Source organism: Ochotona curzoniae, unplaced genomic scaffold, assembly GCF_017591425.1.
Source record: "Ochotona curzoniae isolate NIBS_2020 unplaced genomic scaffold, NIBS_Ocur_1.0 scaffold_2587, whole genome shotgun sequence".
Taxonomy (NCBI): Eukaryota; Metazoa; Chordata; class Mammalia; order Lagomorpha; family Ochotonidae; genus Ochotona; species Ochotona curzoniae.
This window is the reverse complement of record NW_024467096.1, coordinates 1,517,294-1,531,599: the sequence shown is the minus strand read 5'-3', so window position 1 is coordinate 1,531,599 and position 14,306 is coordinate 1,517,294. Positions and strand designations below refer to the sequence as shown.

The 14,306-nt window shown below is 41.1% G+C and overlaps 1 protein-coding gene across 5 annotated transcripts in view; it reads left to right on the top strand.

Annotated features, from left to right (window-relative positions):
- GOLGB1 (golgin B1) overlaps positions 1 to 14,306 on the top strand; it is a 47,478-nt gene that overhangs the window by 15,978 nt on the left and 17,194 nt on the right. For 3 of the 5 annotated variants that reach the window (XM_041002598.1, XM_041002596.1, XM_041002594.1), the window contains 3 exons: positions 2,029 to 2,120; positions 4,507 to 9,659; positions 10,631 to 12,527. In XM_041002598.1, the coding sequence (XP_040858532.1) occupies positions 2,029 to 2,120; positions 4,507 to 9,659; positions 10,631 to 12,527 (7,142 nt within the window). Of the gene's footprint in view, positions 1 to 2,028; positions 2,121 to 4,479; positions 9,660 to 10,630; positions 12,528 to 14,306 lie in introns of all 5 variants that reach the window. The other 2 variants (XM_041002597.1, XM_041002593.1) reach the window with 1 other exon arrangement.

Here is a 14,306-nt window from a genome sequence, read left to right as displayed (position 1 = left end):
GCTTAGAATCTGACCTCTTTCCTTTTACCTCTTTTTTTTTTTTTCTTATTTTATTTATTCAAAGAGAGAGAGGGAAATCTTCCATCCTCAGGTTCACTCCCCACATGGCTGCTGTGACTGGGGCTGGACCAGGCTGCAGTCAGGAGCTAGGAGCTTATGCATTTTTGTGTTTTGTGACATCCTTGTATACCTTTCACATTGTATTAAAGTGACCTATTTATATGTTTGTCATTTTTACTGATTATATGCTCTTTTAAGGTAAAATATAAACTGTTCAGCAGGCTTAATTTTAGTTTTATTTATTTATTTCTCTCTTGTTTAGTTGGAACTAGTATAGTACTAGCAGATAGTAGCAGCTGAACCAAGTCGAATGAAGGTATCTACTTCCACCTACCATCTACTTCATAAGATCTAGAAGCAAATGGTTCATGTTTTACTGACCTAATTCATGTCAGATTAACTGGCTATGTCTTAGAGGAGCAAGAATGAATAACAAATTACACTTGTTATTCAACTCTAAAGCCAACATTTCCATCTTAGCCATTGTACAGTATTCCACTTATTTCTTTTTTAAAAGATTTGTTTTATTTTTATTGCAAAGTCAAATATACAGAGAGGAGGAGAGACAGGAAGGGAGATCTTCCATCCAATGATTCACTCCCCAACTGACCACAATGGCCAGAGCTGTGCCGATCAGAAGCCAGGAACCAGGAGCTCTTGTGGGTCTCCCACGCGAGTGTAGGGTCCCAAGGCTTTGGGCCGTCCTTAACTGCTTTCTCAGTCAGGGAGCTGGATGGGAAGTGGAGCAGGGCTGCTGGGATTAGAACTGGCACCATATGGGATCCCGGTGCATTCAAGGCGAGGACTTTAGCCACTAGGCCACCATACAGGGCCCAGTTTCCCACTTATTTCTAAAGTGGGTATTATATACCTTTATTATACTACGTTTGCCAATGTCAATAAATAAAATACATCACAAGTTCAGCTCATTATTTAACTCAAAGTAGTACTTTTGAGACTTTGTTTTGTCCAGGATGCTTATTTGGCGGTTTTGCCATCAGTTCTTGTCTGGTTCATGAGGCTTTCACATAGTTTTGTGGCAGTTTATGAATTGCATTCTCTTTCCTTGACTTTGCAGGAATCAATGCCAGGTTTTCTGTTTTGGCTTTTGTATCTGATCTCATAAGAGACCTTGGGTTTGTGTGTCAAGTTCCTTTTTGCCTTGCCATTTCTACCACTAGACCCTTCCTTCCTCATGTTTTCCTGTGAAATATCTGAACCTATTATACACAATCTTGAATTGACTTTGAATTTAAAATGAACAGAACATTGAAAGTACAAACAGAGGAGGTTGGGGAATAAGTGGGTCAAAACGTGAAGGCCCCTTGGACAATTTGGATGTAGTATAAAAAATAAATTATTTTTTCCTTTGATGTATCTAAGCCTCTGAAAGTGTAAGCTTTTGGCAGGGGGTTGTTAAGAGATGCTCGTTGTTCTAGAACATGGTGCTTGGAGGGTAGAACTCAGGAGCCTGGTTTCTTCTGAGCCTGCTTGCTTTGAACTAACTGTGTAATCTGTTCAGGTGATCCCTTTCTTTGTTGCCTTATTTGGTCGTTAAGAAATTTAGGCAGTTCCATTTTAGTACTAAAGTTTGATTTCTTTATAAATACGTGGAAAGAACATTGAAGACATGGTAGATGCTTTATTAATGCAAAATATATTTTGTGAATGTAGTAGGCTTATGGATAAGGCAAAGTTCCACATTGTGTCATATGCCCTGATACCCTTCCCTGAAGCCTTGCACTGTTTAGTTACATAGCACTCATCATCTACTGCCATTTTGTCTTACATCTCTTTTTGTGTTCTCCTGACATTAGTTTAATAAGATAAGCTTTGATCTCTCCTGTTCTGCCTATTTCTCTCATCTTCATTATTTCAGGTATCTTAAATAACATCACATTTTTATCACATCTCTTTTTAAACACTCCATGTGTGTTTCCTAAGGACATTTGTATTTGTGACTTTCAGAAAAACTGTCTTCTCAGATTACTCTCCTGGAGGCTCAGGGTGGAAGTGGGGAAGCAGACAGAGACGTCCAGGAGGTGAGTGATGTGTCCTCAGTGCAAACACAGTGTGGTCTAAGGTGAGAAAGAGCGGCTAACGTTACATCTCCACATTTGTACAATCTTCTCCTGCTCACAGAGAATTATATTACCTAACAGATGATATTTAAGAAACTCGTAATGGACATTATTTCTTACTTATTCTCTTATGTTTTTGGATATTTTAAATTCTTTGTCCTAAATCAACACAAATATAAGAGCTACTTACTTGGGATTTAAAAACTCATTTCTTTTTTCCCCCCTTTCTTTTGTTTTTAGAATACATGTATTTATTTAGTTAATATTACAGTTCCATAGGCTCTGGGATTTTCCCTGCTTAAACCCCCTCCTGAAGCCCCCTCCCACCACTGATTTTCCCTATACTTTAGTCCTTCAGAAACAGTCATAAGTCCATCATTCTGCTGTTTAAGTGTATCCTGACATTGTAGGTGCGGACAGAGTTAGTCCTCAGCTGCTTTGTCCAGCTCAGGAAAGTTTCTCAATGGAGAGATGAGTTCAGTTCCTCACTACCTCTCCTTCCTCAACAGTTCACACTGTTTAGCATTATATAAAAAGAGAATCTTTGGAGATGGTGATCTTTATAGTCTATTATTATAAGAGATATAAAGTTGCTTAATGTCATTCTGCTAATGTAAGATTATTGTGAAATTCATGCATAATGAGGGGTCTTCTGAACGTTCATAGAAAATGAATGCAGTGAAAAATGCACACATTTAAACATTTTTCATCAAAATAAGCTTGTTTTTAAATTCTACCCTTCATGAACTTTTTGAAGTCCAGAGGGATTTAAGGAATTGTTCATGTGGTTATGGAGGCTAGCATGTCCAAAATCTTCAGGGCTGGCTATCGAGCTGCTAGTTTGCTGGCAGAATTCATATATGAGTTTAGAGACAAGAGAGATCTTTATCTCTCCTCCTTTCAAAGAAATAAAAAATAAATATATTTAAACATTTTTAAAAAGCAATTGCAATAGGAATGATGACAGTATAATCCCCACAGGTAGGAAGAAGCAAATAGAAAAGGTTCAAATATGGTGTAAACTTAGCTGAACAGGAAAGAGTAGTATTAGAAAAGCAAGAGAATAGTTAGAGTGAGTGAGGTTCTTTTGTTGTTTACCCTCTCGGGGTAGGACAATACTGATTATTTGCCCTAGCCAAAACCTAATTGAACTCTATGTCGGTAGGTATCATAGGGGCTGCAAGAGAGCATGGCCAAGGGAAAAAAGAGCGATCGAGTGTGCATGGCATGAAAAATAGTTTTAAAAGAGGAAATAAGAACATTTGGGATAAGAGAGAGAATAAGGAAAGGAGTGAGGTACATGGATATTTTCTTATGAATAGGATGTCTCTGAGCATGTCAGTTCTTAATGTACATCTGGATAAAGAAGTAGGACTGTGACATGAAGAAATTGTAAAGCAGCTTTTTCCCTGTGCTGAATACACACTTGAATTTTGATTTCTAAAAATTTAATGAAGATATAGGTAATGTGGAGGGCAGAGGATTTGAAATGATTAGCAGAGTGCTTATGAAAAATGATGAGGTAACAGTGAATAATTCTAAAGCAATGTTTCTGTTGCCTTGGTGGGGAATGATAGGAAGATTTTCTGATTTTCATTGAATGCCTACCATGTGCTGGCTTCTGCTGGTGGACAGAGTGGCTGAGTTGTGAACCTGGGAAGTTGGGTGACAGAGCTCGTGCTCTTGGCCACTGTGTTATTTGACAGGCCAGTGATTGTATATGTTTGTTCTCGAATCCAGTTGGGACGTCTTTCTATAGGAGAACACAGTGCTGTTGGCCTCAATAAAGATGTTACTATGTGCCCAGTCCCTGAGCTCATTTAATAAAATGCTGCTGCTTAACTCAATTTTAAACAATTTTAGGAATAAGTTATATAAATTAAAAATCTAACACAGCAATCTTGGTAATAAGTGGGTTCATGTTTTATCAAACATACCTATCATCACATGTCCAAGCACTTCCAGAATACTGTTTTCATTATGAATCCCAGTAATGTATCTAAGTCTATATATTTGACAATCTGCAGGTCTGTTAATGCCTATTTTATGAATATTTGCTAGCTCTCAAGGAGTTTTAATCTGAAGAAAAAGTTTGTCACGTGAGGCAGGTCTAGCTCTCAGGAGTAGAGCTTGATCTCATTCTAGGATTGACAGAGTCCTCAGAGGTCCAATTGACAAAATGCAAACTGATTCTGTGAGGATTTAGCAGCTTATAATGCCAAGATTTTGATTAAAAAGTTTCAGGTTTTGGAAAACATATGAAATACTAAACTTTGGGCTATTTTTACATTATAAAACATCTGATTATGGCCTTTTGATTTTCTTTTTCTTATTTAAGCACCTCAGCGTGGTTGATGTTACTGAGCTCAACAAGAATAGCTCTCCTGTGGAAGAAAATAGACAAGATATCGTAGAGAGTACATTTTCTCAGAAACATAAGGAATTATCTATTTTGTTATTGGAAATGAAAGAAGCTCAAGAGGAAATTGCATTTCTCAAATCACAACTCCAGGGCAAAAAGGCTGAGGAAGAGCGTGAGGTCCTTGACGGGAAAGAAATAAGACAGGCGGAGGATGAGGGGGGACCTCCTGTTAGTATGGAAGCCGTTGAAGATAGAGGGCAAGATTTTCCATTCATACCCACTGAGGAGAGCAGCCTTCCAGCAACTGAAAAAGAGGAGACTGGCAATCAGTACCTGGCTGTGACATCTGAGGAAACACATCCAAATGACGCTGAAGTAGAGTTGAAATACACAGAGCAGGACACTATTGATAAGTCCCCTTCTGCTGGGCCCGATATCAGTCAGCATCACCAGGAAGAGTTGGAAAGGTTAAAAAGTAAAATTTTGGAACTTGAGACAAGTCTTCATAAAGCACAAGAATGTTATGAGCAAAGTTTGGATGAGAAAGCCAAGGAAATCAGCCGTCTAACCCAGCGGATTGAGGAGCATACAAGGAATGCCGAGAGCACCAGCCAGAGAATGGCTGCTTTGTCTGAAGAAAGAGACCAGCTTCTTTCTCAGCTGGAGGAGCTCAACGTGCTAACAGAACTGCGAGCTCAGGTGAAACAGCTGCAAACGAACCTGGAGGAAGCAGAAAGACAAAGAAGACTGGACTATGAAAGCCAAACTGCCCAGCACAACCTGCTCACAGAGCAGATCCACAGTCTCAACATAGAAGCCAAATCCAAAGATGTGAAAATTGAAGTTCTGCAGAAGGAACTAGATGATGTACAGCTTGAGTTTTCCGAGCAGAATACACTAATCAGAAGCCTGCAAAGCCAGCTGCAGAAGAAGGAAGGTGAAGTGCTGGAGAGCGAAGAACGTGTGAGGGATATGGCCAGTAAGGTGGAAGAGCTTTCACAAGCCCTTTCACAGAAGGAAGCTGAAATTACAAAAATGGATCAGCTCTTACTGGAGAAAAAGAGAGATGTGGAAACCCTCCAACAAACTATTGAGGAGAAGGATCAGCAAGTGACAGAGATCAGCTTTAGTATGACTGAGAAAATGGTTCAGCTTAACGAAGAGAAGTTTTCTCTGGGTGTTGAAATTAAGACTCTTAAGGAACAGCTAAATTTATTGTCCAGAGCTGAAGAAGCCAAAAAAGAGCAAGTGGAAGAAGAGAACGAAGTGGGTTCTGGCCTCAAACCTAATTATGAGTCGAGCCCAGGAGAGCTAGCAAGTAAAGAAGAACTTCAGCGTGAAATAGACCTACTGAAGAAAGAGAGTGAGCAGCGAAAGAGAAAGCTCCAGGCAGCTCTTATTAACAGAAAGGAACTTCTGCAAAGAGTCAGTAGGTTAGAGGAGGAGTTAGCCAAAGCAAGAGATGAATCCAAGAAAGAGATCCCACTCGGTGAGAATGAGAAGAGGGAAATGGAGGAAGATAAGGAGAACAAAGAAGATTTGGAAAAACCAGTGACTTCTGAGAACCGAGAAATAGAGATTGCTTTAAAACAGGCAATATCCGAGAAAGAAGTAGAATTAGAGCATGTAAAGAAGGATTTGGAAGAAAAGGTGGCAACTGCAGAACAGCTACAGGCAATGGTTAAACAGATGCAGCAGAACTTGCAAGAAAAGGCAAGCCAAATAGATTTGCTCCAGGCAGAAATCATGGAAAATCAAGCAGTTATCCAGAAGTTAACCACAGGTAGCAAGAATGCAGGTGATGGAGCTGCAGCAGCATCTGTGAAAGAGACAGTGGTGAGCGGTCCACCTGGTGCAGGTGGTGGAGAACACTGGAAACCAGAACTAGAAGAAAAGATACTGTGCCTCGAAAAAGAAAAAGAACAACTTCAAAAGAAGCTACAGGAAGCCTTAACTTCCCGCAAAGCGATTCTTAAAAAGGCACAGGAGAAAGAAAAACATCTCAAGGAGGAGCTAAAGCAACAGAAAGATAACTATAATCGCTTGCAAGAACAGTATGATGAGCAAAGCAAGGAAAATGAGGACATTGGCGAGCAGCTAAGGCAGCTTCAGATTCAAGTAAGAGAATCCATAGATAAAAATCACGCAGGCACCGATCAGCAGGCACAGGATTCTCCCACTCAAAATTTAGAAGATGCATTATCCACAGCCCCAGGACAGCACCCCACTCAGCCTGTCTTAGAGGCCAACTCATACTCAGACTATCCTTCTCACCCTGAGGTGCAGGACAGTATTTCTGTTGGCCAAATGAAGGCCCAGCTGAAAGAACTAGAGGCTGAAAAAGAGCAGTTGGAATTGAAAATCAATTCTGTGACAAGTGAGCTCACTACAAAATCAGAAGAGGTACTTCGGTTACAAGAGCACATAAATCAACAAGATTTAGAAATCCAAAAATTGCATGCCATGTCTCGTGAAGTTGAAGCCAATGCAGAAAGCCTGAAACAGAAACTGGAAAGCAGTCAACAAGAGATTGCTGGCCTAGAACACCTAAAAACATTGCAGCCTGAATTAGATGAACTGCAGAAAGTTGTAAGCCAAAAGGAAGAAGAAATTAGCTACCTTTCTGGACAAGTTAGCAAGAAAGAAGAAACCCTTATCCAAGTGCAGACAGAAATAACGGAGCAAAAGGTTTTAATTAAGTCTCTGCACACACAGCTGGAAATGCAAGCCAAAGAGCATGATGAGAAGATAAAGCACTTACAGGTAGAACTTTGTGAACTGAAGCAAAAACCAGAAGAAGCTGAAGAAGAAAGTAAAGCAAAGCAACAAATACAGAGGAAGCTGCAAGCTGCCCTCATTTCCAGAAAAGAGGTACTAAAGGAAAACAAGGGTCTCCACGAGGAGTTGTCTGTAGCCAAACAGACCATCGAACACCTCACCAAGTCTCTAGCAGATGTGGAAAGCCAAGTGTCTGCTCAAAATAAAGAAAAAGATACGTTCTTAGGAAAGCTGAGTCTTCTTCAGGAAGAAAGAGACAAACTCATTGCAGAAATGGACAGGTCTTTGCTAGAGAATCAAAGTCTCAATGGTTCTTGTGAAAGTCTGAAATTAGCTCTAGAGGGTCTTACAGAAGACAAGGAAAACTTGGTGAAGGAAATTGAGTCTTTGAAATGTTCGAAGATTGCAGAGAACACTGAGTGGCAAGAGAAACACAAGGAGCTACAGAAAGAGTACGAAGTCCTTCTGCAGTCCTATGAGAATGCGAGTAATGAAGCAGAAAGGATCCAACACGTCATTGAAACCATGAGGCAAGAGAAGCAAGAACTGTATGGCAAGTTAAGAAGCACAGAACTAGACAAGAAAGAGACAGAAAAGCAGCTGCAGGAAGCTGAACAGGAAATGGAAGAAATGAAGGAAAAGATGAGAAAGTTTGCTAAATCTAAACAGCAGAAAATCTTAGAGCTAGAAGAAGAGAATGAGAGGCTCAGAACAGAAGCTCAGCCTGCGGAAGGTTCAACTAAGGAGTCTCTAGAAGCACTTCTTTCTTCCAATTCTGACCTGAAGGAGGAGCTAGAAAAAGTCAAAACAGAGTATAAAACTCTTTCTGCGGAGTTCAAGGTGTTAATGGCTGAGAGAAACTTACTAAGTGAAGAGGTTCAAGGTTTGAAGCATCAAACAGAAGAGAGCCTGTCTAAAGAGTCTGGCCCAGAGGGCAGTGAGAAACCAGACAACCACGTGGAAATCATTGAAGAGGCAGCACCATCTGTACCAAGTGAGGCTACAGAACAAGACTTTGTGAGCACGTACACAGGGCCCGAAAGCTCAGAATCCATTCAGGCAGAGCACAGTGCTGTGCCCGGCATAAACGAGACTGTGAGCACCCACGATGAAATCAATAAATACCTGCAGCAGATTGATCATCTCAAAGAAAGAATTGCTCAGTTAGAGGAGGAGAAGCAGAAAGACAAGGAATTTAGCCAGACCTTAGAGAGTGAGAGAAAGGCATTGTTGACTGAGATGTCAACAAAGGATGGTGAGCTCAAAATGCTTCAGGAAGAAGTAACCAAGATAAACCTGATAAATCAGGAAATGCAAGAAGAACTCTCCAGAGTCACCAAACTGAAGGAGACAGCAGAAGAAGAGAAGGATGATCTAGAGGAGAGGCTAATGAATCAGTTAGCAGAACTTAACGGAAGCATTGGAAACTATTACCAGAATGTTACGGATGCCCAAATAAAAAATGAGCAACTGGAATCTGAAATGCAGAACCTGAAGAAGTGTGTGAGTGAATTGGAAGAAGAGAAGCAACAGTTAGTCAAGGAAAAAACTCAAGTGGAATCAGAAATACGAAAGGAGTATCTGGAGAAACTGCAAGGAGCTCAGAAAGGACCTGGTAATAAAAGCCATGCAAAGGAACTTCAGGAGCTGTTGAAGGAAAAACAGCAAGAAGTAAAGCAACTACAGAAGGATTGCATCAGGTATCAAGAGAAAATCAGTGCTCTAGAGAGAACTGTGAAGGCTCTAGAATTTGTGCAGACTGAATCTCAGAAAGATCTGGAAGTAACCAAACAAAATCTGGCTCAAACCACTGATCACCACAAAAAGGCACAGGCAGAATTAGCTAGCTTCAAAGTACTGCTGGATGACACCCAAAGTGAAGCAGCAAGGGTCCTAGCAGACAATCTCAAGTTAAAAAAGGAACTTCAGTCAAACAAAGAATCAGTTAAAAGCCAAATGAGGCAAAAGGATGAAGATCTTGAGCGAAGACTGGAGCAGGCTGAAGAGAAACATCTGAAAGAGAAGAAGAACATGCAAGAAAAGCTGGATGCGTTGCGTAGAGAAAAAGTCCACCTGGAAGAGACACTTGGGGAGATTCAGGTTACTTTGAATAGGAAGGACAAGGAAGTGAAGCAGCTTCAGGAAAGCTTGGACAGCACAGTGGCCCAGCTCGCAGCCTTCACCAAGAGCATGTCCTCCCTCCAAGATGATCGAGACAGGGTGATAGATGAAGCCAAGAAATGGGAAAGGAAGTTCAGCGATGCTATTCAAACCAAAGAAGAAGAAATTAGACTCAAAGAGGAGAATTGCAGTGTTCTAAAGGATCAACTTAGACAGATGACCATCCATATGGAAGAGCTGAAGATCAACGTTTCCAGGTAAATGATCAGGGTGGGTGTTTTTATTTTTGCTTGTTCCTGCTTAAGAGACAGTTGAATGCAAAGACAGAATCAAACCATTTCTTTCCCCTTTAATATTATGGGACTAATTTTGGCCTAAATTCCATCAGAAGATGTATTTTCTCTTTCACTCCAGACTATTTTTTTTTGCAATTAACGTTCAGTTACTACTACTTTTTTTTCAATTACTACTTCTATTAACATGAGAAATTTGCATAATCTCTTCCAATCTCCCTACTGAGAGAGCCTTTAGATTTCTCTTTTCATTTCTATTTCTACTATCCTTGCCTGGATTTCCACCAAAGTGTCCCCAAATTATTGCCTCAGCGTCGTAAACATCTCTTCTTTTCCTCTTAGTCTGCCTTAATGCATATTGCAAATGTCAGAGCTAATTTCCTCAAACTCCAATTTGGCAATAGCACTCGTTTAAGCTTAAGAGCTGGGGGGAGTCCCAGAGCCTATGAAACTGTGACATAAAATGAAAAAAAAAAAAAAACCTATCTCCCCTGTCCTTTATATTTTCCCACTTCTAATTAGTTCTTCTGCTCTGAAACAGGTTTATTGAGATTATTTTATAAAGATACCACACATTAGTTTGTTACAAAATAAAGCAGAATGGGGGAGAATTTTACCTTTCAAAGTGTCCAAAATTATGTCACTAAAATAATTATTTTGGAGCTTATGCTCTTAATCAGTAAATCTTTGTGTTTAATGGACCTTTAATACATTCAGTAGAAAAATTATAGATACCGATAACTCATTCAGAAAATTCAGTAGACGAAAGGTGAGAACTAACATCTCTTTATTAAAAAGTTTAACCTTTTTCGTTATGAATATTAGTTCATTTGTAGATGCACAAAGAACATTTTATGATATTTGTTTCTTAGACATAATGAGGTTTTCTTTGAAACCTATAACTGCTGACTTTCCTTTTTTTTTTTTTTTATCAGGCTTGAACATGATCAGCAGACTTGGGAATCCAAGGCCCAGACGGAGGTTCAGCTTCAACAGAAGGTCTGTGTTACTCTACAGGGGGAAAACAAAGAACTTCTGTCCCAGCTGGAAGAGGCTCGGCACCTGTACTCTGGTTCTCAGGATGAATTAGCTAAGTTAGAATCAGAACTGAAGGTTCTCAGAAACCAGTTGACTGATGTAAATAACTCTTTAGAAAAATCCAAGGTACAAGAAGAGAATTTGGAACGGATCATAAAAGAGCAGGAGGCAAACATCCAAAATTGTAAGTTCAGTTATGAACAACTCGAGACTGATCTTCAGACATCCAGAGAGCTGAGTAGTAGGCTACAGGAAGAAATAAATACGAAAGAGCAAAAGATTGTAAGCCTGCTTTCTGGCAAGGAAGAGGCCATCCAAGCAGCTATAGCTGAACTGCAACAGCAGCACGATAAAGAAATGAAAGAACTGGAAAACCTGTTGACCTGGGAAGAAGAGGAAAATATTGTTTTGGAAGAGAACAAAAAGACTGCGGACAAAAGCAATCAGCTTATGGAAACAGTGAAAGCCATCAAGAGAGAGAACATTCAGCAGAAGGCTCAGCTGAGTTCTTTTGTCAAATCCATGTCTTCTCTCCAGAATGACCGAGACCGCATAATAACTGAGTATCAACAGCTAGAAGAGCGGCATCTCTCTGTAATCTTGGAAAAAGACCAACTCATTCAAGATGCTGCTGCTGAGAATAATAAACTTAAGGAAGAAATGCGAGGTTTGAGAAGTCACATGGATGATCTCAATTCTGAGAACGCCAAGCTAGATGCAGAACTGATCCAGTACAGAGAAGACCTGAACCAAGTGATAGCCATAAAAGACTGTCAGCAAAAACAACTCCTTGAAGCTCAACTTCAGCAAAATAAAGAGCTGAAAAATGAATATGCCAAGTTAGAAGGAAAACTGAAGGAGTCCGAGGAGGGGAGGGAGGATCTGCGTAGATCCAGCAATGCCCTCCAAGAGGAGAACCAAAGTTTATCCAAAGAGATTGAGAACCTGAAAGCTTCCATATCCCAGCTAAAGAGGCAAGTGGCAACCCTGCAAGAAGAAGGTGCTTTGGGAGTGTATCACACCCAGTTAAAAGGAAAGGAAGAAGAGATACAACGGTTGAGTTCTACACTTTCCTCTTCTCAGAAGAGAATTACAGAACTGGAGGAGGAATTGGTTTGTGTCCAAAAGGAAGCTGCCAAGAAGGTGAGTGAAATCGAAGATAAACTGAAGAAAGAATTAAAACATCTTCATCATGATGCAGGCATAATGCGGAATGAAACCGAAACAGCCGAAGAGAGGGTGGCCGAGTTAGCAAGAGATCTGGTAGAGATGGAGCAGAAATTGCTCACGGTCACCAAAGAAAACAAAGATCTCACGGCACAGATTCAGTCTTTCGGAAGATCTATGAGTTCCCTGCAGGATAGCAGAGACCATGCTCACGAGGAGATTGATGAACTGAAAAGGAAATATGACGCGAGTCTGCAAGAGCTGGCACAGCTGAAAGAACAACACGGAATCTTCAGCCGAGAGGGAGGTGCTGCCTTCCCACTGAACTCCGCTGATGGAAACAGCTCATCTCCCCCCGAGAAAGCTGGCCAACAACTCGTATCCAAAGACGAGCAGCTGCTTCATTTGTCCTCCCAACTGGAAGACTCTTACAACCAACTGCAGTCCTTTTCCAAGGCTATGGCCAGTCTCCAGAATGAGAGGGATCACCTATGGAGTGAGCTGGAGAAGTTCCGGAAGACAGAGGAAGGGAAGCAGAGATCTGCAGCCCAGCCTGCCACCAGCCCAGCTGAAGTAGAGAGTTTGAAAAAAGCCATGTCTTCCCTCCAGAACGACAGAGACCGACTAGTGAGTACTTGGTTCTCCTTTTTGGATCTATGTTTGAAAGAGTGGTGTTTTTTGTTTGTTTGTTTTCTTTAAATTTTTATTTCCTTAGAAGAGCATGTTCATATAGTATCTGAGCACTCAGTGGCAATATCCCAAAGGTTCTATTTGGTTTTGAAAAAATGCAGGAGCATTACTTAAATTGCATTAAATCTGCCATGGCTGGTTTAAAAACATCATGCATTTCCTTCGTATAAAATTCCTTATTGGTTAGAAGAGAACTGAGGGGTGGAGAGGCATTTTAAACACAAATGGCTAATTTGCAAGCTATCTAAAAGAGAGTATAGTGATCACTTGATGATTTTTTAAATGTTTATATATTTTTATTGGAAAGGCAGATTAGATTTACAGAGAGGAGAAACAGAAAGATTTTCCATCCACTGGTTCACTCCCCAAGTTGCCACAACAGCCAGAACAAAGGTGATCAGGAGCCAGGAGCTTCCTCTGGTCTCCCAAGTGGATGCAAGGTCCCAAGGCTTTGGGCTGTCTTCTACTGCTTTCCCAGGCTACAGGCAGAAAGCTGGATGGGAAGTGGAGCAGCTGGGACATGAACAGGATCCCATATGGGATCCTGGCACTTGAATGCAGAGGATTAGCCAATTGAGCCATTGTACCAGGCCCTGAAAATTCCAGTTCCTAACATTAGCTCTCCTGAAAGGGTAATTTTCTCTTTTGAATCTTGTGCAAATTTTTATTCTTTCTGGGTAATGTGTTTATCCCTGTTACATCTAATATAAAGTACTTAAAATGTTTTCATTTTATAATCTGAATTGAGTCCCCCTTTTCAGCTTTAGTTTTAATATCAACACAATATGTACATATTTGGGGCTGGTACATTGGCTCATTTGGCTAATGTTCCACCTGCAAGCGTCAGCATCCCGCTTTCCATCCAGCTCCCTGCTTGTGGCTTGGGAAAACAGTAGAGGATGTCCCAAAACCTTGGGCCGTTGCACTCACTTTGGAGACCTAGAACAGACTCTTGGCTCCTCATTCTTGGTTTCAACTCAGCTCCTTCCATTGCGACCATTTTAGGAATAAACCAGTGGGTTAAGATCTTTGTCTCTCCTTCTCTCTTTAAATATGCCTTTCTGGGTCCAGCACGATAGCATAATGGTTAAAGTCCTCGCCTTGTGTGCACCAGGATCCCATATGGGTGCCGGTTCTAATCCCAGTGGCCCTGCTTCCCATCCAGCTCCCTGTTTGTGGCCTGGGAAAGCAGTCGAGGACGGCCCAAAGCCTTGGGCCCTGCACCAGCGTGGGAGCCCTGGAAGAGCTCCTGGCTTTGGATTGTGAAACATATATTATTTCTCTACAGTAAATGATAGTGTGTGGTTTCTAAAATTTAAGTACATATTTGAAAGGTAGAGAGAGAGGTCTCCCAACTACTAGTTCGTTCACTCCCTAAATGCCTGCAAGATCCAGAGTCACAGCCAGGAGCCAGGATCTCAGTCTGGGACCCAACTAGGTGAGTCATCGCCTACCATCTCCCAGGGTGTTTAGGAGGCTGGAAAGAAGACTGGAGGGCAAGAGAAAGTCCTAGGCCCTGTGTTATGGGATGCAGGACTCCCAAGGCTTAACTGCTGCTCCAAATAGTCCTCCCCCTTGCATAGTGTGTGTCTTACAATGTTTTTGAGTTAGCTGTCCCTTGGTGTAAAAGCTCAGCAAAACAGCAAAAGTTCCCTGAAGGTGCCTCTGTGGGGGCCTCAAAGCATCCTTCATGCCCAGCCTTCTGATGATAGCTCT